This window comes from Odocoileus virginianus, chromosome 4 (assembly GCF_023699985.2).
Source record: "Odocoileus virginianus isolate 20LAN1187 ecotype Illinois chromosome 4, Ovbor_1.2, whole genome shotgun sequence".
NCBI classification, from domain to species: domain Eukaryota; kingdom Metazoa; phylum Chordata; class Mammalia; order Artiodactyla; family Cervidae; genus Odocoileus; species Odocoileus virginianus.
Window position 1 is genome coordinate 81,765,124 of NC_069677.1, and position 27,822 is coordinate 81,792,945.

At 48.4% G+C, this 27,822-nt stretch overlaps 1 protein-coding gene across 4 annotated transcripts in view; it reads left to right on the forward strand.

Annotated features, from left to right (window-relative positions):
- The window catches only part of AGPAT3 (1-acylglycerol-3-phosphate O-acyltransferase 3), a 91,453-nt gene extending 76,369 nt beyond the window's left edge, over positions 1-15,084 (forward strand). For all 4 annotated transcript variants that reach the window (XM_070466855.1, XM_020883601.2, XM_070466856.1 and 1 more), the window contains 5 exons: positions 642-795; positions 1,273-1,375; positions 7,245-7,320; positions 12,147-12,345; positions 12,942-15,084. In XM_070466855.1, coding sequence (XP_070322956.1) covers positions 642-795; positions 1,273-1,375; positions 7,245-7,320; positions 12,147-12,345; positions 12,942-13,030 — 621 coding nt within the window. In that variant the 3' untranslated portion in view covers positions 13,031-15,084. The remainder of the gene's footprint in view (positions 1-641; positions 796-1,272; positions 1,376-7,244; positions 7,321-12,146; positions 12,346-12,941) is intronic.
- Positions 15,085-27,822: the final 12,738 nt, after the last annotated feature.

Sequence of the window (27,822 nt, forward strand, 5' to 3'; positions counted from 1 at the left end):
CCATGCAACTGCAGGCTTGGGAACCCCTCTTAGGCCACCTGCTCCCACCTGCCCCAGGTGGGCCCCACACACCTGGGCCCACACAGAGGAGATCCTGCTGGGCTGAGTTTGGAGCACCCCTGGAATGTTAGCAGAGAGTCTGCCCAGGCTGTTCTGTGGAGTCAGGTGTCAGGACAAGCCCTCATGAGCCACAGTTCTGTGGGTCAACGTGGACTTCAATTCCTAGAAGGTTTGCACTGCACTTAAAGCAGTCACCCTTCAAGGGCAGAGCAGGGCCTGGGGGTCCTTTCTGAGCCCCTTGGTTGGAGTTTGATGGACAGACATCTGAAATGATCGATGTCTATCGGTTTGAAATCAGTTTTTTCTGATTCTTCTTTCTGGTCTCTGACGGCAATTCTTTGTGAACCAGCTGTTTATGTATTTGGTGTCTGTGACTCACATTGAGGCAAAGGGATGGAAAATTTTGTTTTCCACAAGCGATCCGGAGGCTGGTGCCTAGGGACACCGAGTCTGACTTCTCTCCGGGAAGTGTCTTTTCGCTCCCTGGGAATAGGCACAGTGCTGCCACCGCCTGTGAGGAGTCACGTACGGAATGTGACAGCAGCATCTCTAACCGGCCTTTGTCCCCCACCGCGTCCTAGTTCCTCCTATACTGTGAGGGCACACGCTTCACGGAGAAGAAGCACCGCGTCAGCATGGAGGTGGCCGCCTCCAAGGGGCTGCCTGTCCTCAAGTACCACCTGCTGCCTCGGACCAAGGGCTTCACCACCGCGGTCCAGTGCCTCCGTGGGACAGGTAAGAGCTGCCCGCCCCGACCACCACCACCCCAGACTCCCAGCAAAGTGAGAGGTGAAATCAGTGATTTGCCAGAAACCAGATCAGTGAGTTCTGTGTAAAATACACAATGCCAGTGGCATTAAAAGGAGATCTGAGTTCGTGGATTCACATGTAAGATTCTTGTGTCATTTTTTGAGGTGATAAAATACTAGTTAATAGAAAGCAACTAAAGTGATCATTTTTAAAAAGTATATAACTGAAAACCTTATAAAGGAAAAAAATATATATCCAGTTAATCCAAAAGGACGGCAAAATCAAAGAAAGGGACAAAGCGCAGGCTGGATAGGAAACTGCCAGACAGTAGCTTTAAACACAAGTGACTCAACTAAATGCCCCAATAAGAGATGGGAACCCTCACAACGGGCATCCAGGTGAAGAGCCGCGGCTGGCCAAGCTGCCGGATGTCACCTGTCACCCTCTGCGCCCTCCCTGCAGTCGCAGCTGTGTACGACGTCACGCTGAATTTCCGAGGAAATAAGAACCCGTCTTTGCTGGGGATCCTCTACGGGAAGAAGTACGAGGCGGACATGTGCGTCAGGTGAGCTGCTGCCCACGGGGGCGGGGCCGGCAGGGGGCGGGACCGGACCAAGCCCACAAGCACCTTCTGTGCGGCTCCTCCGCTCTCCCGGACGCCCCCACGTGGAGGTGCTGGGGCATTCCACCCTCCAGGACCCGCACACGGTGGGGACCGTACAGAGCAAAGGAGGCAGCGCGAGGTGCAGCAGAAGGTTCCAGAAGCTCCAAGGGAGGCGTGACCCCGCCCGCTAGAGGGAGCAGAGGCGTTGGGGAAGAGGCTTTAGAGAGCTAAAGCCTGGGCAGTGAGTAGGCTTTTCATAGGCAGGAGAAGGACAAGCTGTCCCATCCTGAGCGGCCTGCTCATGTGGTCCCCTTTTCATGGTGTACAGCCATCTAGCCCACCTGGGAGTGATGGTGGGGTCAGGGCCATGTCCTCCGCCTACCTCTCCTGGTGACCGCGGGCTGAGTGGGCAGGTTGTATCCTAGCCAGCCTGAACCCCCTTGGCTTAGAGGCAGCCCAAACCGAGACACATCAAGCTGGGTAACAGGGCTTCTTGGGATGGTGGGATCCATGTCTGTAACAAAAGATCAAAGTTGGGGACTTGAGTTGTGTTCCAAGGTCATTCCTGTCTCACAGCCACACTCTGACCTCCACATTTCTCTGCCCCAGGAAAAGAAGATAAACCACCCAAAAAGTCTGGTGGGAGTGGGGGGAAGGTTGACACAGTAGTGGCCACCAGGGGCTGGTGATTTTTCTGGGGCCGTGGCAGGTCCCAGTCCTCCTCAGGGAGCCCTCAAGGCAGATCTTGGTCTAGCCCCTGGGTAGTAAGGGGCTCCGGGCGTCCCAGGTGCCCATGGTCAGAGCCGGCAGGTGGTAAAGTGGTTGGTGGAGGGGGCACCTACCTGGTCCAGCTCCAGGCTGGTGCTCACGCCTGCCCCCAGCCTGCACCGCCCTCTGCATGGACATTCAGCTGCAGTGGGAGAGGACTGGTGCTGTAATCTGCTCTTTTTCTCCTTTGTTGCAGAAAACGGGCTGTATTCTGTATCTTAATAGATATATTCTTAGAATTTTGGAAAGTTTCGACTTACTGCTTTGTATTATCTACCATTTGGGTGTTTGGGGCAAAAGCAATATTCCAGTGACTCCAGCACATACCTGTAATCAAACAAGTCAAGGTTCGCATGACCCATTGGAGTTTTCCTTCACTTTCCTGTCCCCTACTGAAGAAGATGCCCCAGGGGCCTGTGGTTAGGCAAGGCCAGGGCCATGGGGATGGTGGCTTGAGGCTCTCCTGTGTCCATGCTGGCCGTTGGGGCCAGCATCCCCAAAGTGGCTTGAGTTGACTCTAGGAGATAATATTCATATTTGTATTTATCTCATTATTTAAAATTCTTATATATTTCTTTTTTATTGTTGTTTTACTCTGTCTAATCATATAGTATTGTGGTTTTTTTTGTTTTTTTAAATTTTTTTTCCATTTATTTTTATTAGTTGGAGGCTAATTACTTTACATCATTGCAGTGGTTTTTGTCATACATTGAAATGAATTAGCCATGAATTTACATGTATTCCCCATCCCGGTCCCCGCTCCCAACCTCCCTCTCCACCCGATCCCTCTGGGTCTTCCCAGTGCACCAGGCCCGAGCACTTGTCTCATGCACCCAACCTGGGCTGGTGATCTGTTTCTCCCTAGATAATATACATGTTTCAATGCTGTTCTCTTGAAACATCCCACCCTCGCCTTCTCCCAGAGTCCACAAGCCTGTTCTATACATCTGAGTCTCTTTTTCTGTTTTGCATATAGGGTTATCGTTACCATCTTTCTAAATTCCATATATATGTGTTAGTATACTGTAATGGTCTTTATCTTTCTGGCTTACTTCACTCTGTATAATGGGCTCCAGTTTCATCCATCTCATTAGAACTGATTCAAATGAATTCTTTTTAATGGCTGAGTAATATTCCACGGTGTATATGTACCACAGCTTCCTTATCCATTCGTCTGCTGATGGGCATTTAGGTTGCTTCCATGTCCTGGCTATTATAAACAGTGCTGTGATGAACACTGGGGTGCATGTGTCTCTTTCAGATCTGGTTTCCTCAGTGTGTATGCCCAGAAGTGGGATTGCTGGGTCATATGGCAGTTCTATTTCCAGCTTTTTAAGAAATCTCCACACTGTTTTCCATAGTGGCTGTACTAATTTGCATTCCCACCAACAGTGTAAGAGGGTTCCCTTTTCTCCACACCCTCTCCAGCATTTATTGCTTGTAGACTTTTGGATAGCAGCCATCCTGACTGGTGTGTAATGGTACCTCATTGTGGTTTTGATTTGCATTTCTCTGATAATGAGTGATGTTGAGCATCTTTTCATGTTTTTTTTGCCATCTGTATGTCTTCCTTGGAGAAATGTCTGTTTAGTTCTTTGGCCCATTTTTTGATTGGGTCATTTATTTTTCTGGAGTTGAGCTGGAGGAGTTGCTTGTATATTTTTGAGATTAATCCTTTGTCTGTTGCTTCGTTTGCTATTATTTTCTCCCAATCTGAGGGCTGTCTTTTCACCTTGCTTATAGTTTCCTTTGTTGTGCAAAAGCTTTTAAGTTTCATTAGGTCCCATTTGTTTATTTTTGCTTTTGTTTCTAAAATTCTGGGATGTGGGTCATAGAGGATCCTGCTGTGATTTATGTCAGAGAGTGTTTTGCCTATGTTCTCCTCTAGGAGTTTTATAGTTTCTGGTCTTACATTTAGATCTTTAATCTATTTTGAGTTTATTTTTGTGTATGGTGTTAGAAAGTGTTCTAGTTTCATTCTTTTACAGGTGGTTGACCAGTTTTCCCAGCACCACTTGTTAAAGAGGTTGTCTTTTTTCCATTGTATATCCTTGCCTCCTTTGTCGAAGATAAGGTGACCATAGGTTCGTGGATTTATCTCTGGGCTTTCTATTCTGTTCCATTGATCTATATTTCTGTCTTTGTGCCAGTACCATACTGTCTTGATGACTGTGGCTTTGTAGTATAGTCTGAAGTCAGGCAGGTTGATTCCTCCAGTTCCATTCTTCTTTCTCAGGATTACTTTAGCTATTCGAGGTTTTCTGTACTTCCATACAAATTGTGAAATTATTTGTTCTAGTTCTGTGAAAAATACCGTTGGTAGTTAGATAGGGATTGCATTGAATCTATAGATTGCTTTGGGTAGTATAGCCATTTGGACAATATTGATTCTTCCAATCCATGAACAGGGTATATCTCTCCATCTGTTTGTGTCCTCTTTGATTTCTTTCATCAGTGTTTTATAGTTTTCTATGTATAGGTCTTTTGTTTCTTTAGGTAGATATACTCCTAAGTATTTTATTCTTTTTGTTGCAATGGTGAATGGTATTGTTTCCTTAATTTCTCTTTCTGTTTTCTCATTGTTAGTGTATAGGAATGCAAGGGATTTCTGTGTGTTAATTTTATATCCTGCAACTTGACTGTATTCGTTGATTAGCTCTAGTAATTTTCTGGTAGAGTCTTTAGGGTTTTCTATGTAGAGGATCATGTCATCTGCAAACAGAGAGAGTTTCACTTCTTCTTTTCCTATCTGGATTCCTTTTACTTCTTTTTCTGCTCTGATTGCTGTGGCCAACACTTCCAAAACTATGTTGAATAGTAGTGGTGAGAGTGGGCACCCTTGTCTTGTTCCTGATTTCAGGGGAAATGCTTTCAATTTTTCACCATTGAGGGTGATGCTTGCTGTGGGTTTGTCATATATAGCTTTTATTATGTTGAGGTATGTTCCTTCTATTCCTGCTTTCTGGAGAGTTTTAATCATAAATGGATGTTGAATTTTGTCAAAGGCTTTTTCTGCATCTATTGAGATAATCATATGGTTTTTATCCTTCAATTTTTTAATGTGCTGTATTACATTGATTGATTTGCAGATATTAAAGAATCCTTGCATTCCTGGGATAAAGCCCACTTGGTCATGGTGTATGATTTTTTTAATATGTTGTTGGATTCTTTTTGCTAGAATTTTGTTAAGGATTTTTGCATCTATGTTCATCAGTGATATTGGCCTGTAGTTTTCTTTTTTTGTGGCGTCTTTGTCTGGTTTTGGAATTAGGGTGATGGTGCCTTCATTGAATGAGTTTGGAAGTTTACCTTCTTCTGCAATTTTCTGGAATAGTTTGAGTAAGATAGGTGTTAGTTCTTCTCTAAATTTTTGGTAGAATTCAGCTGTGAAGCCATCTGGTCCTGGGCTTTTGTTTGCTGGAAGATTTCTGATTACAGTTTCGATTTCCTTGCTTGTGATGGGTTTGTTAAGATCTTCTATTTCTTCCTGGTTCAGTTTTGGAAAGTTATACTTCTCTAAGAACTTGTCCATTTCTTCCAAGTTGTCCATTTTATTGGCATAGAGCTGCTGGTAGTAGTCTCTTATGATCCTTTGTATTTCAGTGTTGTCTGTTGTGATCTCTCCATTTTCGTTTCTAATTTTGTTAATTTGGTTCTTCTCCCTTTGTTTCTTAATGAGTCTTGCTAATGGTTTGTCAATTTTGTTTATTTTTTCAAAAAACCAGCTTTTAGCTTTGTTGATTTTTGCTATGGTCTCTTTAGTTTCTTTTGCATTTATTTCTGCCCTAATTTTTAAGATTTCTTTCCTTCTACTAACCCTGGGGTTCTTCATTTCTTCCTTCTTAAAATTCTCATATATTTCATGCTTCATACAGCAGACATACAACAGAACCTGTATGTGTTGTCTGTGCAATTAGGTGAGAACAGTCACTTGAGTTTGACACTGTGGGCAGCCATCTCTCTGTGGACAAACCTCTCCTGACTTCCTTTCCTTCCCGAGATGGTACCTGTGATGAGTCCTTCAAGTGGTATCTCTCTCTATGTGGTCGGGGACTCCGGCAGGTGCCCCGCACCTTCCGGGTCCACAGAGCCAAACCGTTTTGTTTACTAGGGGGGTAGTAGTCTTCTTCTGTCCTCTGAGTGCACAACGGAGTGTGCTAGAGGCTGCGTGACATGTGGTCAGATGTCAAGTGTGTGCTTGTAAAAATCCTGTTTTCATTTTGAATATGGTAAAATGGATAGGTACAACCCACAAAAATAAAAGTTCTCAACTTTTAGAGAAAAAAAAAAAAAAAAGGTTGATATTCCTTCAACAGAGGAGATTTTTCTCTGGCTGTGGAAATTTCTCCTGTCTCTTTTCTCACCCTGGGCCCTCCGAGATAGGCAGTGACCCAGGTCGGTTGGTTAAGTTACTCTTGCTCCTGCGTGCGCTCGGCGGCCCCTGCTGGCGATGCTTAGGTATTGCAGGGCCCTGGAAAGAGGTCTGGGTCTTACCAGGTAGACCCCTCCGGTCCCGGGGCTGGTAATTCAGCTGGTGATACGGTTTATACATAAGCCACTGTCGCAATTGAAGTCAGCAGTTTGTTAGGTGAGATTAAATTTTCAAAATCTCTTCGGCTTTTCAGGAAAGTAGATTTCATTTGTGAAAGATGAAGTTTTTTTTGTCTCATGAAAGACACTCTCAGCGATGATCACATCCAAAGACAAACTGAAAGACCAAACCTGCTGCTGAGGCTAATGAATGGTCAGCCTTCCCAGTGGAGCTAACTGCTCCTGTCCATGGGGACACTCCTGAAGTGTCCCCACGCAATGCTTCAGCGCTCCTGGACATTTGAAGCGCCTGCCGGGGCCCTCTATGATCCTCTGCATAATTCTGAGGCACAGGACACTGCTCAAGGGAAACTTATTTTGATGTTTCTGTGTTCTTAGAAATTGGGAGTCAGATTTGAATAGAAAAAGCAGGATTGACAAGTAACCCTGATGCATAAGAAATTATTTTTCCCTGTTTCAGTTTGATGTCATCTGGTAATTCACTTTGCTTTCAATTTTTTTAATGAAACAGGAGATTTCCTCTGGAAGAGATCCCAATGGATGAGAAGGGAGCAGCTCAGTGGCTTCATAAACTGTACCAGGAGAAGGTAAAGGCACCCAGCACCCCCCCCGACATCCACTCCACCCCTACCCCTGGGGTCTCACAGAGGTTCCCCAGGGGAGCTAACAGGGCAGGCAGGTAGCACGTTGACTGCCTCTAGAGACAGGGGTGCTGTGCCCCTCTCAAATTCTTCTTTCCAGTTCCTTTCTGTGTCTTTCGTTTTTCCTTTTAAGAAATTAACAAACTAGAGAAAAGTGTACTGGGTACCACAATGCTTGTAGAACCATTGCCGATAATATATTATCACATTTGTTTCATTTTTTTGTGTGTAAAAGAAATTGTAGGTATGCAACACACATTATATGTGTGTGTATACATATGACTTAATATGTAACAGACACAGTATAAATGACACGACGGTCTTCTTAGTGACCCCACCCAGTCCCTCCTCCATTCCGCTGACATGTCTCAGTCCTGACTCTTCGGTTTGTTTTATACACACAAATATTCAGGGGACTGGCTTCTCATCTTCAGCAACAGAGAGGCTCAGATAATCAGAAAGTCCTTCTAGTATAAAACACATACTCTTTTACAAGGGTTTTAACCAACTGACAGGAGCTTCCCAGGTGGCGCAAGGGTAAAGAGTCCACCTGCCAATGCAAGGGACACAGGTTCGATCCCTGGGTTGGGAAGATCCCCTGGAGTAGGAAATGCAGCCCACTCAAGTATTCTTGCCTGGAGAATCCCATGGACAGAGCAGCCTGGTGGGTTCATGGTGTCGCGAAGAGTCAGACCGGACTGAGCACGCAGGCAGCAGCAACCAAGTAATGTGTAGCACATAAATCTTAAGAGGAATTCAAGCAAACTTCTAAAATTAAAGAAATAAAATGCATATCCTTTTAAACACTGACAAGTGCTAAAAAAAAAAAAGTAAGGGAACTCTCTCAGGAGCAAAAGAGGAGGTGGGACTGGGAGTCAGCTGGGAAGGCTGTGAGTTGAAGCTCGTGGAGTCTGTTAGTCCGCCCACCCTGTGGTCTTGAGTTTTGGTGCCTACATGCAAACAAAAGACATGGACTTGACCTTACTCGGGGCTGGAAGTTAGAACTGAAGACCCTAATGAAGCTGGGACCCTGTTGGAATTTTTATCCTCATGGAGGCTAAACTGGAAAATGTACGTGCCAGCACAGGGAGTGACTTTGAAGCTTACCTTTCCCCTCTGAGTCTTGAAACATCTCCCTGGTGCTTCATAATCGCAGCACCGTCCTTAAACAGGTGGGGGGTTGACGTTATACTAATACAACATAGTTCAAGAACAAAATCAAAATATCAGCATAAAAAAGTGGTTCCAGGTGAATCTCTGTAGAGTCCCTGAAAGAAGCACACGTAAAGCTAGAAGAGCATGACTCCAGACTCAGCGGCCGAGACTTCTGCTGGAGACGCGCTCGTAACCGAGACCCGCCATGGATGAGCACGTCAAGCAGACAGAAAATTAAACCCTCCCGAAACTTCAGCTGTGGAACTGCTATTAAGCAGAGACTCAAAGCCGTTTACTTGAAATGACTAAGCAAAAAAAAAGGGGGGATTGAGGACTTCCCTGGTGGTCCAGCGGGTATGAATCTGCCTGCCAATGCAGGGGTCATGAGTTCAATCCCTGGCCCTAAAGATTCCACATGCCTTGGGGCCACTATGCCCATGTGCCACTGCTGAGCTCATGTGCCACGACTGCTGAAGCCTGTGCACCCTAGAGCCTGTGTTCTGCAATGAGAGAAGCCACCGCAATGAGAAGCCAGCACACCACAACCAGAGAGTCGCCCCCACTCACCACAACTAGAAAAAGACCATGTGCAACAACAAAGACCCAGCACAGCCAAAAATAAAAATTAACAAATATTTTTTTAAAAGAAGAAGGGATTGAAAACAAAAGAATGAGACCTGTTAAAAATGGAACAGATTTGAAGAAAAACCAAGTAAGATATACAGGCATAAGAAATCTAGTAATTGACAGTAAAATCTTAGTTAACAGATTAGATAGAAGATTTGATACAGCTGAAGAGAGAATTAGAAGCTGGAATCAAGACTGCTGGGAGAATTATCAACAACCCAGATATGCAGATACCACCACCCTCATGGCAGAAAGTGAAAAGGGACTTAAAGAGCCTCTTGATGAAAATGAAAGAGGAGAGTGAAAAAGCTGGCTTGAAATTCAACATTCAAAAAATTAAGATCATGGCATTTGGTCTCATCAGTTCACAGCATATAGGAGGGGGAAAAGTGGAAGCAGTGACAGATTTTATTTTCTTGGGCTCCCAAATCACTGCGGATGGTGACTGCAGCCATAAAATTCAAAGATGCTTGCTCCTTGAAAAGAAGGCTATGATAAACCTAGACAGTGCAGAGACATTTCTTGGCCCACAAAGGTCCATATAGTCAAAGCTACGGTTTTTCCAGTAGTCATGTAAAGATGTGAAAGTCGGACCATAAAGAAGGCTGAGCACTGAAGAACTGATACTTTCGAGTTGTGGTGCTGCAGAAGACCCTTGAAGAGTTCTTGGACTGCAAGGAGATCAAACCAATCAATCCTAAAGGAAATCAGTCCTGACTCTTCATTGGAAGGACTGATGCTGAAGCTGAAACTCCCATACTTTGGCCACCTGCTTCGAAGAGCCAACTCATTGGAAAAGACCCTGATGCTGGGAAAGACTGAAGACAAAAGGAGAAGAGGGTGGCAGAGGATGAGATGGCTAGATAGTACTACTGACTCAATGGACATGAGAGGAAACTCCAGGAGATAGTGAGGGACAGAGAAACTTGGTATGCTGCAGTCTGTGAGGTCCCAAAGAGTTGAATACAACTTAGCAACTAAACAACAACAAAAGTTTTGAGGAAATTACTCAGTGTATAGCACAGAGGAAGTGAAAACATAAAAGGAAAGTTAAAAGATCCAGAGGCTAAACAGATGTCCAGAATGTAGCAATTAGACCATCCAGAGGATAAGGCGGGAAGAATGATGAAGAACAGTTGTCAGGGATAACCATAAAACTTCCAGAGTTGAAGAACACGGGTTTCATCAGGTTCAAGAAACACAAGTCAGGGATGGGATAGATAAAAAGAATGTATGTACATACATATGTGTACACGTGCACACAAACATACATTACAGAAACACACGAAATGGAATAAACAGAGAACAAAGAAAATAATAACAGCATAAACTATTTAAGCAGAAAACAAAGCTACAAAAGAGGAATCCAGTGCACCAAAAGATTTTCTTTAAACATATTAATAAAATGGAAAACCTTGGGCAAGGCTTACCAGTTAAAAGAGAGAAGGAATACGGTATGTGTGCATCCCGTGGTGGATGGGCAGAAAGACGTGTGCACGAGGGTGCAAAGGAGAGCGTGTCTCTGGATCAGGGTTAGTTTTTAAAAGTTGGAACCTCTTACAAAGAGTGACATCTCCCAGCAACACTATTTGCTTATTTAGCAGGAAGTGGGAAATAACCTAAAAGTGCATTATTAGAAAATAGATACATGATGTATGTTTATCCTTTTGCTGGAATTCAGTTGAATGAGCTGCATGCATATTCTCGGTCTAACTGAATCTTGAGAAAGTAGGTGTGTGAAAAGCAGACTGCGGTAGGCGTGTGGTGTGATGCTGCTCACAGAAAAGCAGACAGCGCCGGAGCGGTCCCAGACATTGTCGTAGAGGTGCCAGTGCATGGAGTGCAGGCGTAAACCCTCCCGGGGAAGGAGACCACACTGGCCTTCGGGTGTGTGAGGAATGGCTGACAGGTCGGGACACAGACTGCCTCCGTCTGCATTGTCTGCTTAGGGGCAGGCGGGCAGAGTGGAGCGGGCTGAACCACCGGGCTTGAAAACGTTCTAGAACCCCACGGGAAGGGCCCTCGGGGTGGGGGGGCATGTGTGGGCACCCTGAGGTATCCTCATAGATGTAAGGGTCACAGCTGCTCCTGAGCTCTCAGGCCTCTGGCACCCGCCCCTTGCCCCCTGGGTTGGCAGGGGCAGCTGGTGTCTGACCACACATTGGAAGAGGCTGTGACACTGCATGTTTGTCAAGATCCCTGCCCTGTTTTTCATGTAATGCCAAACACAGCTGAAGAAGCTAAATGCAGAAAATAAAACAGAAAAAGGTGAGAAGAGGTGAGACCCAGGCCCATGAGGTAATTAAGATCATGTGGGTGTTCATCTTTCCAGACTTGGTCCCAGACACACGCCTCGTCATACATATTTTTATTTATATGGAATTGTATGGCACTTAGGTTCTTTAGAAAACTCAGACTATCGTTAGTGTATCTCCTTGCTGGCACGTGGCGTGTCATAGCTACAGAGAAGTCTATCTCAGCATCTCGGCTGCTCAGTTAGGCAGCTGTCACTCTGGGTGTTTAGTGTGGCCCTGTTTCCCTGTTGAGGATGCTTTCACGTCCTCACCTGCTCCTCTGTCCTGCCATCATTAGCCACCAGGACACGGAGGAAGGAGAGGTTAAGCAGCTTTCTGTGGGTGACCCAGCTGGCAGGCCATGGACTCCCAGCAGCAGTGGCTGCCACCCTTGCTCTGGAGGTGTCGCCAGAGATGGTGTAGGGCCCGGCAGATGCTGTAGTCCTGGGGCTTGGAGGTGCCTTTTGTGCGCCAGGCACTGGCTGATCATTTCCCTAGGAGGAAACTTGCCTGATCGAAGGGTTTATGTTTTTCAAGTTTTTGATATAAGCCAACCACAGATGAAGATGTCATGTCAGCTTCATCCCGTGGCCCATGTCATGTGGTCCATCCACTTTATGTATAGGTCGAGTCATTTCTTGCTTTGGGGTTATGACAACAGCACATGTAGGCCACTGTTCCGGTTGACTCTTTCAGGATGCGCTGCAGGAGACATATAACCAGAAGGGTGTGTTCCCGGGGCAGCAGTTCAAACCCACCCGCCGGCCATGGACGCTCCTCAACTTCCTCTTCTGGGCCACGCTCCTCTTGTCTCCTCTCTTCAGTTTTGTCTTGGGCGTCTTTGCCAGTGGATCCCCCCTCCTGATCCTGACGTTCCTGGGGTTTGTCGGGGCAGGTAATGAAGGGGAATGATGGCGCGACTCAAGGGTGGGAGCCTTCCGTGTGCTGGTGGCCATGCCCAGGCCTGGAGCCGGTCACCCGGCAGCCGGGATCGGGCCGAGCTTTGCCAGCCTCAGACAGCAGCTCTGACCACTGAGCCACGGGGCCGTGACGACGTCCACCAGATTCCAGGGCCATCTCTCCAGAAAGCTGGCCAGCCGGCCTGCCGCCTGCCTGGCATCTCGGGCGGAGAGCTGCGTGGGGAGGGTCCTGGCCACTGGGTCTGCACATGGGCGGTTGGGGGCGTGGGCTGGCATGCTGGGCTGAGGTTCCCCAGGACACTGCCGTTGCTAGCGCTGTAGCAGGTGCACGGACACTAAGTGTCGGGCACTGCAGCCCCGCAGCCCTGGCTGAGAACTGCAGCCCTCAGTGGGCCCACACCTCCCGCTGCTCCCCGCTATGCAACCCCCAGGCTGACTGGGTGGGAGAAGGGCAGAGAACCCGCCCCTCGCCCCCAGGAAAGTCTGAGGTCAAAGGCAGGCCCCCCCATAATGACTTTCCCGGCTTGATGGCAAGGCGATCAGCTAACCTAGCCTTTTTCCTATTTTAAAGCTTCCTTTGGAGTCCGCCGACTAATAGGAGTGACTGAAATAGAAAAAGGCTCCAGCTATGGAAACCAAGAATTTAAGAAAAAGGAATAATTAATGGCTGTGATTGAACACACATAACCTGACGGTGGTATCCAATTAACTCAATTAAAAACAGAACAACACACCTAGAGCGGGGGAAAAAAAGACACTTAGAAACTATTTTTCTTATTAACTGGTGACTAATATTGACCAATAAAACTTGAGCCAAGAGTAAAGCGGTCAGCAGGCCTGCAGATGGAGACGCCAGCCTCGCCCCTGCGCAGGAGAGCCGGACTGGGTGCCTGTCCTGGGGGGCGGCCGCTCCCGCCCCCGGAATATGGGGGCGTACCCGGCCCGAGGGAGGCTTTGGAAACGTTCTCTTCTCGCGCTTAGATCCCGTTTTCGGTTTTTATCAATTTTCTTGGGAATTTCCCCTGCCCCTCGCCACGTCCCCTGCACCCCTGCGGACTCTCTACCCTGCTCCCGCTGAGAACTGTGTGCCTGGGTTCCCAGGCCCCCAGAGCACCTACTGGCCGCCACCAGCCGGCCTCCGGGCGGGGAACGTGGCCTGGCAAAAAGCACAGTGGGCGGGGCTGCGGCGGGACACGCCCCCTCCCCCGGAGCGCCTCCCTGAGCCTGCCTGCTGACACCTCGAATCCGTTTTAAAGCGAGTGGAGCCAGAGAAAACGCGGCGGGTTGTCGAATTCTGCCCCTGCCCGGAGCTTAGCTCCTCTGTCCCCCTCGCTCCTGGCGGACAACGGCCTTTCATCCCGCCGGGGGCAGGGCTGCAGGGGGCCGGCCCCCCAGCCCCAGCAGGGCCGGTGCGCCAGGGGCGCTATGTGCTGGGGAGACCTCCGCCGCAGGGCTGGCAGATGCTTTGAAAAGGTGGTGTCACCATCACCCTGTCTTCTAAAGGTGGTTGGAGGCTGTTAATATGGAGCTTTTCAGAGGTTTTTTTCACAGTTGACCTGATGGAAGCCAGAGGTGGGGAGCCTTCCCCACTCCGCCACCTCCCTTCCAAGCAGTGCTTGCGTCCTGGAGGATGCTGGCCTCTGGGGGAGGCAGCGGAGTCTCTAGTGTCCGGGCAGCATCCCCTCCAGCCTGCAGTCACGGGGAGGTATTTCGTGCACTCTCAGGCCTCTTGGCCTGGCCGGGCTGGAAGCCTTGGGGTTGCCTGTCAGGGTGGGCCTAGGCCGCTGCTCCAGCTCTGCCGCGTCATTGGGCCACAAGCCTGCATCCGACTATCTTCTTAAACTTTCAACTTGCTTTTTTAAAGTCACACTCCCCTCATCTTTTTTAGCAAGGGAAAGAAAAATAATGGGTGTTATCTCTGCTGTCCTGTAACCAGCATTCAGAATAGAGGCAGGTTGAATTTTCTGCGGGGGGAGGGGGGGGGTGATGAAAGAAAGAGGCATGGGCAAAATTATAAACCAAATTGGAAAAAATAATTATGCATTGGCCCTAAGTCTGAATTTTGGGGAGACCTGTGGAAACAGCAGATTGCCTTTACAGTGACACTACTGAATTCTGCGTTGGTGACCTTGGTGATAGCCCCAAGGTCGCAGGGACAGGACCCGCAGCTCTGCTCGTTCACAGTGACTGTAAAGGCACGCACGTGCTCTCGAGGCTGGGCGCTGAGACTGTGTGGAGGCCAGCTGCCCTCTGCCACAAAGCTCGCCTCCCGCTTCCCTGCAGGTGTGGAGCCTGGCACGCAGTAGGGCCACTTCCACTGGGGTGAGCGGCTCCCTTACATCTTGTTTTTCTTCACACAACATGCTGCTCACCTGTGTGTGTGTGTGTGTTTGTGTGTGTGTCATTTGCTAATCCACTCATCCCTGAAGAGCTTAAAGGAAGGTTGAAGGGCACTACTGTGAAGTGCAAATTTAGATCTTTCACCATTTAATTAATAGCTCTTGCTTCCCAGCTAAGTTCCCTCCCCTTGAAATTGATACACAATATGTAAATTCTATACTGAGTCAGTAACCAGCTGTGAAGACTCCTGGGTGAATGGAGATTGAGACCACATGTAGGTTTTCAATCTCAGTGACTTCTTTCTGATTTAACGAAGATTAGCTTGTGCATTTGAATACCAAGCCCTTTGAGAGCAATAAAAATTACACCATAAATGTTTGCTTTTTTTTTTTCTTTTTTTGGAGGGGTGGATCCTGCTTTTCACCCACTTCAGAGGGAAAAGGGGGAGGCTCCTTTAGTTTTTTTAAATTAATCTCAGAATAGTGCTTTTCTTATTTCTTTTCCTTTACCCCCTTTGTTACTGATGTTGTCATTGTCCAAAATCAGGCTGAATGTTGGGACGGTCTTCCTGGTCACCACCAGGGAGGGTGCACTCTAGACGCAACACACTAGGCCCCAAGTCGGACCGGGCGGGGCCAGGAATCCGTGGTGTTGGCTGACCACTCTGCCGGGGGAGGGGTCTGCTGAGCCTCTCTGCAAGGAAGGGGTCTGCTAAGCCTCTGGGGGTATAGCTTTGTTGCTGCAGCAGCTTCCAGAGCCAGCCCCACTCCCACTGGAGACACAAAAGGCAGCAGCTCCAGGCCTTGGGTCCCTCCCACGGGTGCTGGATGAAGGCTGAGTCCTGAGTCCAGGCCGCTGGATGGTGTATTTCTCAGCTCAGGCCCCGGTGCTGTATCTTCTGTCGCTGACACACGTGTGCTGGTGCCGCCTGGCAAGTAGAGTCTGGGTCCTGGGCCCTCCTTTCATGTCCAGCAGTCCCTCTGGGGGGTTCCAGGGGCTTCTAGGGTGCCTGCGCCAGTGTGGCCCTGTGACAGCCCTGGAACAGGTGAGCAGACGCCAGGGAAAGGCTTACCTGCTCAGGGGAGACCACTGACAGGGTTTTTAACCCCAAAGAAGTGACCCTGGGCATCGGCTCCTTGGTGGCAGCGTGCTGGATGCACAGCCCTGTCTGGGCCACAGTCCCCCCACCCCCACCCCGAGAAGCAGAGTCAGATTGAAGAGATGGCCTCTGTATGAACTGCTGAGTAATGACTTGGCTCAGCGGCATGAGTAGTACCTGCCTGTAAAGGTGACGCAGGCATGTCCGCCTGCCGGGGCCATTTGGAATCTCCACCTCATTCGCCCAGTCACCCCCCACCCCTGTGTACACCATGGCACGAGCTCTTTCTCACTCTAACTCAGTTGCTGAGCACCGACGTCCACCTCCAGAAGCATGGTGCATGCAGTTACGTGCAGGTCAGGCACTGTCTCCAAGCGGTTCACACCCATGTGACCCCTGTTCGTATCAGATTTGAAGTGAAGAACAAGTCCCTCTCTGCACGTTGCTTTGTCTCTGCCTGAGATACCTAGAGACAAGCCACATAAATCTTCGGAGCCCGACCGATTTTCAGCTGAGCTGACTGACCCTTGTGTAACGTGTGCTGTGAATTTCTCACCACAGCTGCATGCAACCCTGGCATGCAACATGGCAGGCAGTGGCGCCATGCGGTTTCCAACCCCTGGCAGTGTAACCAGGCTTAGGGGTTAAAACTGTCAGCCCAACGTGCCCACCTGCTTCCCTCTGAAGACGGCATGTCCCCCCTCCACGTGCCTGCCCCTCTCTAGCAAGATAGCTCCCAGGCAAAGGCAAACCTCTCCCCAGTGCTGTTGGGGCCAGCCACACCCCTGACACCCCCAGACTTGTCCTGGGCCGTGAGTGGTGCTGCAGGCAGGCAGACTTTCCTGTGGGTTCCGCATTCTTGCATGTCAGGGCCAGGACACAAATACGCTGGAACCTTTTTTGGGTAGGTGACGTCACACTGCATTCTGCTTGATGCAGGGGTGGACATGCATGAATTGAGTTCACCCCCAGCACTGGCCACGAGCTGATTCAGTGCAATGGAGGTATTCCCACAAACGCCCGGGAAGGAAATAAGAGCCCTCGGGGGAACCCAGGAACTCAGGGCAGTTGACTCCAGTCAGGCTGGCGGCAGCCATACCCTCCTTTCAAAGACAATTGAATTGCTTTAAAATTTGAAGCTTTGTGATGACAAGTTCACTTGGAGTTTTCTTTTCCTATAAACTTTTCAGTTTCTTAACTTTTTGTTTGCAAAGTATTTTGGACAGAAGTTGAACTGTGAATGAGATACTGAAAGGCACTAAATTGTATTAAACTGGAGTTACTTGATGCCATGAAGAAATGCATCTGATCTACTTGTATTTATTGTCTCAGAATTGTATGTGGTGACAATCAAATGTTCCTTGCCTACATACCAGGAAATTCAACTGGCTTCTGAATCATCACGATCGTCAGCAAGTACTGTAACTGTAAATGAAAATTTCTCTTTGGAAAACAACACAAACCATCGACCAAAATGTGTGGGACAGATGTCGGCGTTCTTTTTTCCATTATTGATCCTCTGCCGTACCTGACTGCTGGCCAGCTTCAAAATTGTATACAGGGTGCAAATGTATTATATGGATGCTTCCTTTTGTACACTTCGTTTTTACAATTTTGCTACAGCTTTGTGTAGTGGAGGAGAGCGGTATTTTTGGTCTCTGGGAGCCTGTTGGGGGTGGGGGGTGGGGGTGGGAGCTAACTTGGACTCTAAACGCCTGTATCCCGCGAAAACTGGCTGCACGTGCCGTGTGCTGGAAAGGTCGCTTTGTACTCGGGTGTGCTCCAGCCTGCCTGAGTGGCGGTATTTTGTGGATAGAACGCTGTGGGCGTCATACTTGTTTATTAAAACTGCTGCTGTGAAAGAGAGGGATAAAATATCCACACTATGAGACAGTGACTGCCTGCCTCCTCCTGGCCCTGTGCTGCTGGCCCGCGGAGGTTTTCCCTGGGCACTTCCTGGCCCTTGGGTTCCCCGCCTGCAGGCACCCTGAGGCTTGGACTGTTTCTCGAGACCGTCCTGTGATGACACTCTCTGAGCCTCCCCATCTCGTGAAAGTTGCTTTCGGAAGGGAACTCAAGCAGAGCGATGGTCAGGCGAAAGCAAGGCAGAAAGATCAGCTGGTGCCTAAAGCATGCTCACTGACCCCTCTGCCTAAAAACCAGTCTGAAAAGCCATCTAGGACAAAAGGGTTTCCAAAGTAGGCATGTATATATCAAAAACTATTTTTTTGTAAAGGCAAATTCACTCTGTGGAGAAAACCCAGGAACCCTTCTTTATAAAGAAAAAAACTCTTGTCAGAACCAAGAGCTATTCCAGGGTCTGATTTGTCTGTCTTGTGAAAATAAATTAAGCTAAAAGACTCATGGTGTCACTTATGCTCTGGGCTAGGGCCCTGAAGACATGCCTCTGTGCTCTGGGGCCGGTGCCAGCAGTGGGGCATCTGCCCCGAGACCTGGGAAAGCCAGGCTCCGATAGGCTCTCCTGACCCACACGTATCTACCCGTGACTTGGCTTTACAAGTGTGTCCTGAACTCAGAGCATGTGTGGACCAGCGCATGCCTACAGACCTCCCATACACGTGTACTGGTGCGCGCGCGCACACACACAGGTACGCACGTACCCCAGACAGCAAGGGGAGAGCTTGAGGTGGTCGTGTAGGAACAGCCCCGTTAGGAAATGGGATGAAACCCCAAGCCTGCCCTGGGGGCTCCCCTGCCCCCTGTCTCCTCCCTGCATGGAGCCTGAGCACAGCCTGGTCCAGGCAGTCACACAGGAGTGGGTGTGAAAGTGCTCCCCAGAGGCTGAAACCTCAGTGGGGTGTTGGAAGTGTCTGGTGGTAGCTCAGAGGAAGGGGGCGAGGACAGGCGGTCTCTGGGCTCCAGTTGCACCGACTGGGAGGGTGGTCCCCTCATAGGAGCCAGGCCTCCTGCCAGGGCTTGGAGACTTAGAGGGACTCTGGGAGCTGTGGGTCTGAGAGCCCCCAGCAGGGGAACGCCGTCTGCGAAGGCGCAGCCCACCTGCCCTGAGGGCTCTCCATCTCCCCTGGGGTCTGGGTCACAGGCCCCTCAGACTGTGCTAAAATGTTAGCACTTACTGGTAAAGGACTTCAGTGACCTCTCGGATTAAACGGTCGGTCCCTCCCACCCAGGACCGTGTAAGAAAACCTGACCCACTGGGCCAACACACAGCCGTGGATGTGCCATCAACCCTATGAATGGCAGGGCGGGAGCTGCCACCTCAGGCCCCTGCCTTCTGGATGCCACACGGAACTGTGCAACTGTCCCAGGATGGCCCTTCAGTGCCCAAAGCCAGCCGGGCAGGTAGGAGTTGTCGGCCCCTCCTCCTGCTCAACCCCTTTGCTGTGGCTTCCAACCAGAATAGAGGCTGGAGACCAACCTACCTTTTGCCCCTCTTCAGAGAGAGACTTGGTGCAGTGGGAGGTGGGTGCTGTGCGTCCTGGTGAGGCTCAAGGTTTGGGGGAGTGTGCCCTGCACGGAGCCGCTCCTGAGGTCAGGGGGTTGGAGAGGCCCCACCTTCCGGTGTGGGAGGTACGTTAGTCCAGACACCCCTCCTCGGCCTCGCTGTCTCCTGGGGACAGCCCCGCACATCTGTGGTGTCCTTGGCATGAGGGTGAGGGCTCACTGTGCTGACTCAGGACAGCTGTGAGCTACGCACTGGCGAGCACTGTTTCTTCCTGGTGGCTCAGTTTCCTGCACACACCCCAGCGTCTGATAAGCGCAGGGCTGCTGCGGGTGGGAGGTGAAGTCACACGTGTGCAACCTTCCTGCCAGGCCACGCAGCAGGCGGGCCACAGAGCCCAGCGTGGCCGCTGGAGCTGAGCTGCGCTTTGCATTATTCCTGTGTCCTGTCCCCAGTGAGGGGAAACTCATTTTACTATTCTGAATGCTGTTTCCACTTTGAATTTTTTTTTTTCCCCCCGCACTGCTTGGCTTGTGGGATCTTAGTTCCCTGAGCTTGGATTGAACCCAGGCCCTCGGCTGTCAGAGCTCAGAGTCCTGACCACTGGATCTGTTGTGACAACCACATGTTAACAGGTCAGCATGTGGAGTCAGGAGACCCCCAGAAGACTCCTCCCACTGGTAAGATATAAGTGACCCACGAGGCATCACTGGGCCTTCCTCCTGCTTGTCGCTCAGCCCAGACTGAGCACCCAGAATACCCAGGTGGGCAGTCTGAAGATCGAAGGATGCCATCCCTCAACACAGGACAGCAGCCAGCAGAGCGGATGCCTCTCGGCTGGGACAGCCAGGTCTCCAGAGTTACGGAAGGTGGGGAACTGAAGGTGGACCTGGGGTCTCAGCCAACAAATGGTTTCCAGGTCCCCCAGGCCTGCTGAGCTCAGCTGGCCACCCCTCCCCATGCCCACCAGTGCCCCGAGAAGCAAGAGAGCTGACCTTGCGCTGGGCTCACCTGCTGAGCTCCCTCCCAGAGGGAGAGACAGAGGCTGGCGCACCCAGTTAGGAAGGGTAAATAAGGGCTGGTCACCAGTCAAAGGCAGGTTTTCCTGCATAGGAGGGAGGAGAGCCAGGGAAGCTTAAGCCCTAATCCCCATGCCAAGGCAGGGGTTCTGGAAGGCTGGGTGCCCTGAAGGAAGGCCGCAGGGCAGGGGTGCAGCCGTGGGCCGGGCCACCCGGGTGAGCTAACTGGACGTGCCAAGGCCCCCCAAGGACAGGAGGTAGCGTGGACATTGGAGCGAGGGGCCCAGAGGTATCGACTAAAAAAGTCACAGCCAGAAAACTTGAGTTATGTTTTATTTATGGGGATGTTTAGGGCTTCAAGCCTGGGAGACAGGTCTCAAGTAGTCCCAAGAAACTGCTCCGAGGAGGCAGAGGAAAGAGTCAGGTTATACAGAAGCTTGCAACAATCTGAAGGGAAGAGGCTATTTTAGTTAAAGAAAACCAGATACGTCAAGTTAAGGAATTTAGTAGCGCTTTTCTATGTATTGGAAGATGCAAGCATCTCATCTCAGTTCAGTTCAGTAGCTCAGTTGTGTCTGACTCTGCAAACCCATGGACTGCAGCATGCCAGGCCTCCCTGTTTATCACCAGCTCCTGGAGTTTGCTCAAACTCGTGCATTGAATTGATGATGCCATCCAACCATCTCATCCTCTGTCATCCCCTTCTCCTCCTGTCTTCAATCTTTCCCAGAATCAGGGGCTTTTCTAATGAGTCAGTTCTTCACATCAGGTGGCCAAAGTATTGGAGTTTCAGCTTCAACATCAGTCCTTCCAATGAATATCCACGACTGATTTCCTTGGATCTCCTTGGATCTCCAAGGGACTCTCAAGAGTCTTCTCCAGTACCACAGTTCAAAAGCATCAATTCTTCAGCACTCAGCTTTCTTTATAGTCCAACTCTCACATCCATACATGACTACTGGAAAAAACCATAACTTTGACTAGGCAGACCTTTGTTGGCTAAGTAATGTCTCTGCTTTTTAATACGCTGTCTAGATTGGTCATAACTTTTCTTTCAAGGAGCAAGTGTCTTTTAATTTCACAGCTGCAGTCAATATCTGCAGTGATTTTGGGGGCCCCAAAAAATAAAGTCTGTCACTGTTTCCACTATTCCCCCATCTATCTGTCATGAAGTGATGGAAACGGATGCCATGATCTTAGTTTTCTAAGCTTTAAGCCAACTTTTTCACTCTCCTCTTTCACATTCATCAAGAGGCTCTTTAGTTCTTCACTTTCTGCCATAAGGGTGGTGTCATCTGAATATCTGAAGTTATTGATATTTCTCCCTGCAGTCTTAGTTCCAGCTTATGTTTCATCCAGCCTGGAATTCCTCATGATGTACCTTATATATAAGTTAAATAAGCAGGTAACAATATACTGCCTTGATGTACTCCTTTCCTGATTTGAACCAGTCTGTTGTTCCATGTCCAGTTCTAACTCTTGCTTCCTGACCTGTGTACAGATTTCTCAAGAGGCAGGTCAGGTGGTCTGGTATTTCCATGTCTTGAAGAATTTTCTACAGTTTGTGGTGATCCACATAGTCAAAGATTTTGGCATAGTCAATAAAGCAGAAATAGTTTTTCTGGTGCTCTCTTGCTTTTTCAATAATGCAATGGATGTTGGCAATTAGATCTCTGGTTCCTCTGCCTTTTCTCAATCCAGCTTGAACATCTGGAAGTTCACAGTTCATGTACTGTTGAAGCCTGGCTTGGAGAATTCTGAGCATTACTTTACTAGTGTGTGAGATGAGTGCAATTGTGTGGTAGTTTGAGCATTCTTTGGCATTGCGTTTCTTTGGGATTGGAGTGAAAACTGACCTTTTCCAGTCCTGTGGCCACTGCTGAGTTTTCCAAATTTGCTGGCATATTGATTTGCTGCAGCACTCTCACAGCATCATCTTTTAGGACTCGAAATAGCTCAACTGGAATTCCATCACCTCCACTAGCTTTGTTCGTAGTGATGCTTCCTAAGGCCCACCTGACTTCGCATTTCAGGATGTCTGGCTCTAGGTGAGTGATCATACTATCATGACTATCTGGGTCGTGAAAACCTTTTTTGTATAGTTTTTCTGTGTATTCGTGCCACCTCTTCTTAGTATCTTCTGCTTCTGTTAGGTCCATACCATTTCTGTCCTTTATTGAGCCTATCTTTGCAAGCATTTGGGCTTACTGAAATCATGTGTTTCTTATAAACCTCATCTACCTGGGACCAGCATCCTGTTTGTTGATTTTACTACTTCCTTAGCTCCTTGTTCCTGCTTCCCTGGCGGCTCAGACTTAACAGTCTGCCTGTAATGCAGGAGATCCAGCTTCCACCCCTGATCCAGGAAGATCCCTTGGAGGAGGAAATGGCAGCCCACTCCAGTATTCTTGGCTGAAGAAACCCATGGACAGAGAAGCCTGGCAGGATACAGTCCATGGGATCGCAAAGAATCAGACACAACTTAACAGAACAACTTCATTTCTGGTTCACCAGTCTGTTCACTGAAGGGAGTGGTGGCAGCTGACAGCTGCTGGATCCCAGGCATTGTCCTCCCATTTGGGCACACTCTGGGCTCAGAAATTCACATTTGGAGGCCTGAAGTCACTGATGGCTGTGACATCCTCGTTTACTGATATGGCAGGAAAATATTTCATTTCACTGTGGTAGGCCCTGACCTCCCCTGGGTACAGGGTAGGGAGAATGGAGAGGCTCATTGAACATTTGCTCCCTGGTCCTTTGGGCAGGAGAGGTTTACGTGTAAGGGTGGAGGAGGATTTGCCTAAGCAAACTGCCCTGAGGGAGCTCCAGGGGTCACCTGTCTAGCACCAGGTGGAGCTGGAACTGGCAGGACGTTCTCCCGGCAGACCTGAGCATTTTAAGGTGGGGTGGTTGCTCTTCCTTGGTAGCTCAGATGAGAAAGCATTTGCCTGCAGTGTGGGAGACACAGGTTTGATCCTGGGGTCAGGAAGATCCCTGAGTTGGGAAGAGCTTCTGGAGAAGGAACTGGCAACCCACTCCAGTATTCTTGCCTGGAAAATCCCATGGATGGTGGAGCCTAGCGGGCTACAGTCAGTGGGGTCGCAAAGAGTCAGACATGACTGAGTGACTAACACTTTCAACTTTCAACTTTGTCTCAGGGCAGGACCCCAAGCTGTCAGCAGCTGCCAGAATCAGATCAGCCTCAGTGAAAGGTCTGGATGGTTCTCAGCACACTGCAGAAGGAGCTGGGGGACAAGAGCCAACCTCCCTGCCCCCATTCCCTGGCCATTATGCTGGCTCTCCCCTGGTGTGCCTGGAGGGGCCTGGAGTTCCTGCAGCAGGGGTCATGAGAACTGGAGAGCAAAGGAAAGCTGACCTGCATAGAAGCTTCTGGAAGGAGCTTGGGAAGGTCAAGGCCGAATGGTGGTGGGGCGGGGAATTTCCAAGGGGAGTCCCGTGTTAACACTGGAAGTCTCCAGGCAGCACTTGATCAGAACTGTCACTCGCCCCTGGGTTGTTCTCTCTGAGGCCTGGAGGAAATGGGGAAGTGTGGTGAGGGAGGGATGGGGTTGTTTGGAAAGGAAGCCCCAAGATGAACTCTCCTAAGGAAAAAGAGCTGAAGTGAAAACAGAACAGCACCATCAAAGCAACTGTCATCCAGAAAATGTACAACATGGGACTTGAGACTGGAGTTTTACTTGGGGCAAAATGAGGACTGCAGCCTGGAGACAGCACCTCAGAGAGCTCTGAGACACTGCTCCAAAGAGGTAGTGGGGAGGGTCAATATAAAGAGGTAGGGGGGAAGGTCAGTGTATAAGATTTTGGTGAAGGGAGAGTTCAGTGCAATCAAGCACTTACTTTACAAAAATGTTCTCTGCTAGGCACGAGGAGCTGATGACACCAAGAAGTGATTTAGTGCTTTTCTAGATATGAAGAGATGGAAGGACTGGGATTGTTAGGGGAAGCACACTGACTGAAACCACCCACCCTGGCCAGGCACCATAGTAACCATTTGCATGAGTTATTTTATGACAGGAAGTGCTGGGAAGGAACACGGAACTAATATTAAGCTACCACTAACCAGAAGAGTCATATCTTTTTGCCTTTTCATTCTGTTTATGGGGTTCTCAAGGCAAGAATACTGAAGTGATTGGCCATTCCCTTATCCATTAGATGGAAGTTCATAACATAGTATAGGAGTTGGTGATCAAAACCATCCCCAAGAAAAAGAAGTGCAAAAAGGCAAAATGATTGTCTGAGAAGGCCTTACAAATAGCTGAGAAAAGAAAAGAAGCTAAAGGCAAAGGAGAAAAGGAAAGATATACCCATCTGAATGCAGAGTTTCAGAGAATAGCAAGGAGAGATAAGAAAGCCTTCCTAAATAAGTGATGAATGCAAAGAAACAAAGGAAAACAATAGAATGGAAAAGACTAGAAATCTCTCCAATAAAATTAGAGATACCAAGAGAACATTCCATGCAAAGATGGGCACAGTAAAGACAGAAATGGAACGGACCTAACAGAAGCAGAAGATATTAAGAAGAGGTGGCAAGAATACACAGAAGAACTATACAAAAAAGATCTTTATGACCCAAATAACCATTATGGTGTGATCACTCACCTAGAGCCAGACATCTTGGAATACGAAGTTAAGTGGCCCTTAGGAAGCACCACTATGAACAAAGCTGGTGGAGGTGATGTAATTCCAGCTGAGCTATTTCAAATCCTAAAAGATGATGCTGTGAAAGTGCTGCACTCGATGTTCCAGCAAATTTGGAAAACTCAGCAGTGGCCACAGGACTGGAAAAGCTCAGTTTTCATCCCAATCCCAAAGAAAGGCAATGCCAAAGAATGTTCAAACTACTGCAGAGTTGTACTCATCTCACACACTAGCAAAGTAATGCTCAGAATTCTCCAAGCCAGGCTTCAACAGTAAGTGAAGTGAGAACTTGCAGATGTTCAAGCTGGATTTAGAAAAGGCAGAGAAACCAGAGATCAAATTGCCAACATCCACTGGATCATCAAAAAAGCAAGAGAGTTCCAGAAAAACGTCTACTTCTGCTTCATTAAATACACTAAAGCCTTTGACTGTGTGGATCACCACAAACTGGAAAATTCTTCAAGACATGGGAATACCAGACCACCTTATCTGCCTCCTGAGAAACCTGCATGCAGGTCAAGATGCAATATTTAGAACGAGACATGGAACAATGGACTGGTTCCAAATTGGGAAAGGAGTACATCAAGGCTGTATATTGTCACCCTGCTTGTTTAACTTATGTGCAGAGTACATCATGCAAAATGCCAGGCTGGATGAAGCACAAGCTGGAATCAAGATTTCAGGGAGAAATATCCATAACCTAAACAGATAAGGACTGATGCTGAAGCTCCAATACTTAGGCCACCTGATGCAAAGAGTCGACTCATCAGAAAAGACCCTGAAGCTGGGAAAGATTGAAGGCAGGAGGAGATGGGGACGACAGAGGGTGAGGTGGTTGAATGGCATCACCAACTCGATGGACATGAGTTTCAGCAAGCTCTGGGAGTTGGTGAGGGACAGGAAGCCTGGTGTGCTGCAGTTCTTGGGGTTGCAAAGAGTCAGACATGACTGAGTGACTGAACTGAACTGGCCATTTCCAATATTGATTCTTCCTGTGTGGAACATCCCATTCCTCCTCTCATATAATCCTTTTTCATGTCTTGCAATAAAGTTTTACGATTTTTTTTCCTTATAGATTATACACATCTGCTCGTAAGTACCAGCCACCCATTCTGGACTTAGATCCTTCTTTTTTGTGCATTAAATCAAGCTAATCCTAGCCCTAACCCTACTCTGATTTCTCTAAACCTCTATCAGTTCAGTTCAGTTCAGTTCAGTCACTCGTCGTGTCCCACTCTTTGTGACCCCATGAACCACAGCACGCCAGACCTCCCTGTCCATCACCAACTCCCAGAGTCCACCCAAACCCATGTCCATCGAGTCGGTGATGCCATCCAGCCATCTCATCCTCTGTCGTCCCCTTCTCCTCCTGCCCTCAATCTTTCCCAGCATCAGGGTCTTTTCAAATGAGTCAGCTGTCCGCATCAGGTGGCCAAAGGATTGGAGTTTCAGCTTCAGCATCAGTCCTTCCAATGAACACCCAGGACTGATCTGCTTTACGATGGACTGGTTGGATCTCCTTGCAGTCCAAGGGACTCTCAAGAGTCTTCTCCAACACCACAGTTCAAAAGCATCAATTCTTTGGTGCTCAGCTTTCTTTATAGTCCAACTGTCACATCCATACATGACCACTGGAAAAACCATAGCCTTGACTAGACAGACCAAACCTCTATATACTTATTTATTTCCATCTGCTCAAACTACCACATAATTGTGCTCATTTCACATGTTAACAAGGTAATGCTCAAAATCCTTCAAGCTAGGCTTCAGCCATACATGAACTGAGAATGGTTCCTATTTTGATTAGTAAAGATGTGTTCGAGCTGAGTTATAATGATTTAAAATTCACGATCTGAAACTGCAGTTACTTTTGTACCAACCTAATAGTTCCCTGTGCTATACTGTAGGACCTTGTTGTTTATCTGTTCTCTATATAGTAGTATCATCTACTAGCTTCAAACTCCAGTCCATCTCTCCCCTACTCCCCACCCCTTGGCCACCACAAGCCTGTCCTCTGTGTGTGTGAGTCTGTTTCTGTTTTGAAGATAAGTCCATTTGTGCTGTGTTTTATTTTATTTTAAATATTTATTGATTGCATTGATTTGGCTGCTTCAGGTCTTAGATGTGGCACAAGGAATCTGGATTTCTTCATGCCGGACCTTTTGTTGGGGGCTCCTCGGTTCTGTCACACAGATTTAGCTGCTCTTTAGCATGTGGGATCTTGGTTCCCCAGCCAGGGATTGAATCCCTGTCCCCTGCATTGCAAGGCAGATTCTTAACCACTGGGCCACCAGGGAAGTCCCCCACTTATGTCATATTTTAGATTTCTCCTATATTCCCAGGTGGCACTATTGGTAAAGAATCCACCTGCCAGTGCAGAAGACATGGGAGACATAGGTTTGATCCCTGGATCAGGAAGATTCCCCTGGAGGAGGAAGTGGCAACCTGCTCCAGTATTCTTGCCTAAAGAATCACATGGACAGAGCAGCTTTGTGTAGCCTATGGGCTACACTCCATGAGGTCAAAAAGAGCTGGGCATGGCTGAAGCAACCTAGCATGCACATTAGTGATATCATATGATATTTGTCTTTCTCCTCTGACTTACTTGGTATGCTAATCTCGAGGCTCACCCATGCTGCTACAAATGGCACTGTTTCATTCTTTTTAATGGCTGAGTAATATTCCATTGTTTATATGTACCACATCTTCTTTATCTATTCATCTGTCGATGGACATTTAAGTTGCTTCCATTAACATCCTTTCTTAAAGTAATGACCCCTGAGATCATGGACATTTTTCACTTTCCTTCCTACAGTGCATGTGCCTAGGGCAGTGTTCACATCTGAGCCCCCCCACTCCCGACCACCCGCAAATATTTCCCAGCACCTGCAATTCTTTCTCATTTTAACCCCCA